The 4187-nt window shown below is 37.3% G+C and overlaps 1 protein-coding gene across 3 annotated transcripts in view; it reads right to left on the bottom strand.

Annotated features, from left to right (window-relative positions):
• Positions 1-4187, bottom strand: part of IL15 (interleukin 15) — a 174805-nt gene that overhangs the window by 15108 nt on the left and 155510 nt on the right. For all 3 annotated transcript variants that reach the window (XM_027770339.1, XM_027770337.1, XM_027770338.1), the window contains exons 4-5: positions 4177-4187; positions 2538-2622 (exon numbers count right to left, since the gene is read on the bottom strand). The exon at positions 4177-4187 is cut by the window's right edge and continues 114 nt beyond it. In XM_027770339.1, the coding sequence (XP_027626140.1) occupies positions 2538-2622; positions 4177-4187 (96 nt within the window). The remainder of the gene's footprint in view (positions 1-2537; positions 2623-4176) is intronic.

The following is a 4187-nucleotide window of genomic DNA, read 5'->3' as shown; positions in this document are numbered from 1 at the left end:
TGGTACTGTCACTTATCAAAATGTCATGAACTTCATGGAGGTTATATTGAGAAATAAGTTTTAACTTGTATTTTTTTTCCCTTTTAATTCTATTTTTCATGACATTTTAGAAGTGCCCTCATCCAGCAACTTTTGTTTTCATTTTTTTTCTTTTTTTCTTTTCTTTTCTTTTTTTTTTTTTTAGGGACTTTTGCTATAGGGCACATGCACTCACCAGAGAAACAGAGAGAGAGAGAGAGACAGAGCCAGAAAGTGATAAATCACCCCCAGGGGGGATGGCCACACCGCAATCTCTTCTCCTACATTCTCCTCTTGAGATTTTGGTCATGAACACGCATGTGCCCAATCTGAGTTTTAAGCCACCAGGGTCAGGACTTGAATGATAGTTGACTACTTGGGAGTCCAGCAATGTAACTATTATACCATTTGCTGGTCCGGCTACTTCTGTTTTCTAAAATTAATGTGTGCATGTGTTTCAATTTCCCACAGCTGCTATAACAAAATATCACAAAGTAGGTGGTTTAAAACAACAAAAATCCACGACGCACTCACAGTTGTAGGGACTAGAAGTCCAAAACCATGGTACTGGCAAACCATGCTCCTTCTAAAGGCTCTAGGGATGAATCCTGCCTTTTCTTTCTCAAGTTTCTTGCAAACCCCAGTCCTATTTGGCTTGTAGCTGCATTGTCCCAATCTCTGCCTCTGTCTTTGGACATGGCATTCTTCCTAATGAGTGTCTCTCTGACATTTCCTTTTCTTATAAACACTCTAGTAATTGAATTTAGGGCCCATTTTACTCTAGCAAGACCTCGTCTCAACTGTACTAATTATATTTGCAAAGACACTAGTGACACTATTTTCAAATACAGTCATATCTGAACTTTCATGGGGAAAGGAAATTTGGAGGGACACTTCTTTTTTTTTTTAGGGACTTTTGCTATAGGACACATGCACTCACCAGAGAAACAGAGAGAGAGAGAGAGAGCCAATGGACACTTCCACCCATTACAGTATGGTCAGTCTTTTCCCCCATCATTTTAATATCAACTTACCCATGTAATTGTATTTAAGGTGAGTTTTCTGTAGATAGCATCGCTAAATTATGTTTCTGTCCATTTTTTCCTTTTACTTGGTATAGTCTCATGATGAAAATAATAATGCTTAATTTTTTTGTTATTGTTCCCAAGATCAATGAGGTTTGTTTTTTTCCAGTTTTCTCAATAATGTTTATTCTATGTTCAAGTTAACTATCTCTCCTCTGTCATATTCTTTCTGCTAATGATCCTTTCTGCTTTGTTCTGTGTTTCAGTCATTATACTTTTCAGTTCTATAATTTCCAATTGGTTCCTTTTATATCTTCTATTTCCTTGGTAAGGATTTATACATTATCATTTGCTTCCAGGATACTTGTAATTGCTTTTGGAAGCAAGTTTATAACAGCTGCCTCCAAATCTGTCAATTTTTGAGTCTGTCAATTATCTTTTCTCAGTCAGGTTGTGCTGTCTGTGTTTTTTGGTATGAGTGATCTTCAACTCTATCCTGGTTTTGTGACCATTATGTGAGCAGATTCTGATCCTATTCAACTCTTCTATTTTAGTAAGCAGTCAGCCTATTTAGATTTAGAAACTAGCTCTCATTTATTTTTATATGCTGTGATTCCAGTCCGTTAATTTTCAGAAATTTTGTGTTGCTTTTATGGTATGCTGAGCATCACTGGGGCTCTCACTGATAACATCTGATGTCATCGAGTAGAGTATGAGCCACTTATCCAGGCCTGACCTTTGTTTTCTCTAGGTAGCAGATGGAAGATTCAGGTCTCCAAAGATAAAGTGTATGTCTCTAGGCCATTGTTTTGAGTGTGGTTCCTTCTCTTCCTCTCCTGCTTGTTCTTTCAGGCTACTTGATGTATTTAAGTGGGAGAGAGGTTCTCTAGTCCACAGGCAAGAAAGCCCTTTTCAGTGTCAGGCCATTCCCCCACAGGTGCCACCAAAGTACCTGGATTCTCTCAATAGAAAGGTGTCTCTGCTTTGTGGATCCTAGAGCTTTTTAGTATAGGCCACTTATAAGTTAAGTTTTAAGGATAATTGGAATGTGAAAGCAGTAAAGAAAATACTTCTAAAGTTTCACAAAGCTCATACATTTCTAAAATATATTGCCTCAAGGGGCCAGCAGATGGCATAATGGTTGCATCACTGGACTCCCACATGGCTGACTGGTTCAGGTCTGGGACCTGGCAACTTTAACCTCATGCTGGGTGTGTGTGTATGTTCATGCCCAAAACCCCGAGAGGAGAATGAGGAGAAAGGACTGTGGCATGGACACTCCCACCCACCCCCCGGAGTGATTGAGTGATGTCTCTCTCTCTCTCCCCCCCCCCAGCAAGTGCATGCACCCTATAGTAAAAATTGCTTCTAAAAAGTGTTTTAAAATATTGTCTCAAGTGAGAGTTCTTTAACCCTTACAGAAACATAGAGGAAGAGACATACTCCATAGCAATTATGTCAGCTATTTTTCTGGGGGAAAAAATGAGTACTTACTTGAATAAGATCTTCAATTCTTTTCAAATCACTTATTACATCCTGCCAGTTGGCCTCTGTTTTGGGAATACCTGCACTGACACAGCTGAAAGAAAGATCATAGAGCTAAACATTCCAAATGAGTACAAGACTATCTTGATTAATATCATAAGCAAAAGAGAAATTGAGAGTTTTGTCTTGTGACCAGGAAGAAGATCAATATTATCCTTGCCATTGTGCATTCAACAACCTTTTAGATGAATGTGAAAACTGAATATATAGTACAACCTTGATGTTTTAGGTTAACTCAAGGGTTGACTAACCTAGATTAGAGAAAAAAACCTAATTGGAACTACAATTTATAAATAATGTGGTACAAGTTAATCACAATAAAATCAAAACAGTGCCAGATATGTGGCAGTGTTCAATACACATTGTTGAATGAATTATTACCCTTGGAAGTTCCCATTAGACTTTTCGGAATAAACAGGTAACATTCTTAAAACCAATAATAACGATAATCGTGTTCATATAACGATTTTGACAGTCAACGTTCTCCACAGTTTTAAACAGGCCCCCTTTTGTGCTGTTCACATCATTACTATGCCTATAACAGCTTTCTTTATAATCATGACAGACATTAGCCTATTGTAGGCTGACTTATCCTACACATACTCACTTTGTAAAAATGGAAATTTAACAATTGGACAAAGGACACTCAAACAACCAAGTGATTGTGAAACAATTCTTAGAGCTTTGGGAAATGTATCACTTCCTGTTGGAAACTGTACAGAAGCACAAGAGTCAACACTCATCTGTCAAATGACAAAGATTTACCTGCACAAATCTATGGTCCCCATACTATGAAGGCATTAGTAGAATAAACTGAACTGGGAGTCAGATTACATAACTACAGGTTAGGTGCTTTGGGTCAACAGGGTGAAGTATATTAGTAGCTGAATCTAAGAGAGAAGGAAAAGGTTACTAAGCATGGAAAAATATTAATATTTATTAGGAGGGAAAAAAGATCTAAATTTAAAAAGAAACATCTTAAACCAAATTAGGATAAAGATCAATGCATAGGAGGAGTCAGTGCCAGGAAAAAATTAAAAGGTAACACGAGGTAATCCTAAATAGCTACTTTTTTAAAAAAGAATTATTTATTTCATTGTATTTATTATTATCATTATTTTTTCAATTTGCTGTGGGGCATGTGCACTCACCAGAGAGAGACAGAGAGAAAGAAAGAGGGAAAGTGAGAAAGCGAGCTGCCAGGTCCAGAACTCAAACAATAGCTGGCCATATGAGAATCCAGTACCTTAACCACCACACCACCTACTGGTCCAATAGCTACTTCTTTACAGCTGTGAAAAGCATATAGGATATCAGAAAGTATGATACTTTTCAGTTTACTTACATATCAAGAGGCCCAACTTACTTAGAGAATACTCATTTGGATGATTACTAGAATTAGACATACTTAGCTAGTTGTTTTACCAAAACTCCACTGAATCTCTGTATCCCGCCCTCTACCATAGCCCAAATACCATGTGCCTAGAGAGATGAGCTAAATGAATATAAACCAATTTATAAAAAGATATTTAAGGACAATCATTACGGCCATTAACATGATGATATGCACGCCTAAAGATAAAATTACCCCAAAATGAA

Source organism: Tupaia chinensis, unplaced genomic scaffold (assembly GCF_000334495.1).
Source record: "Tupaia chinensis unplaced genomic scaffold, TupChi_1.0 Scaffold000127_2, whole genome shotgun sequence".
Lineage (NCBI taxonomy): Eukaryota > Metazoa > Chordata > Mammalia > Scandentia > Tupaiidae > Tupaia > Tupaia belangeri.
This window is presented reverse-complemented; position numbering and strand designations above follow the sequence as displayed.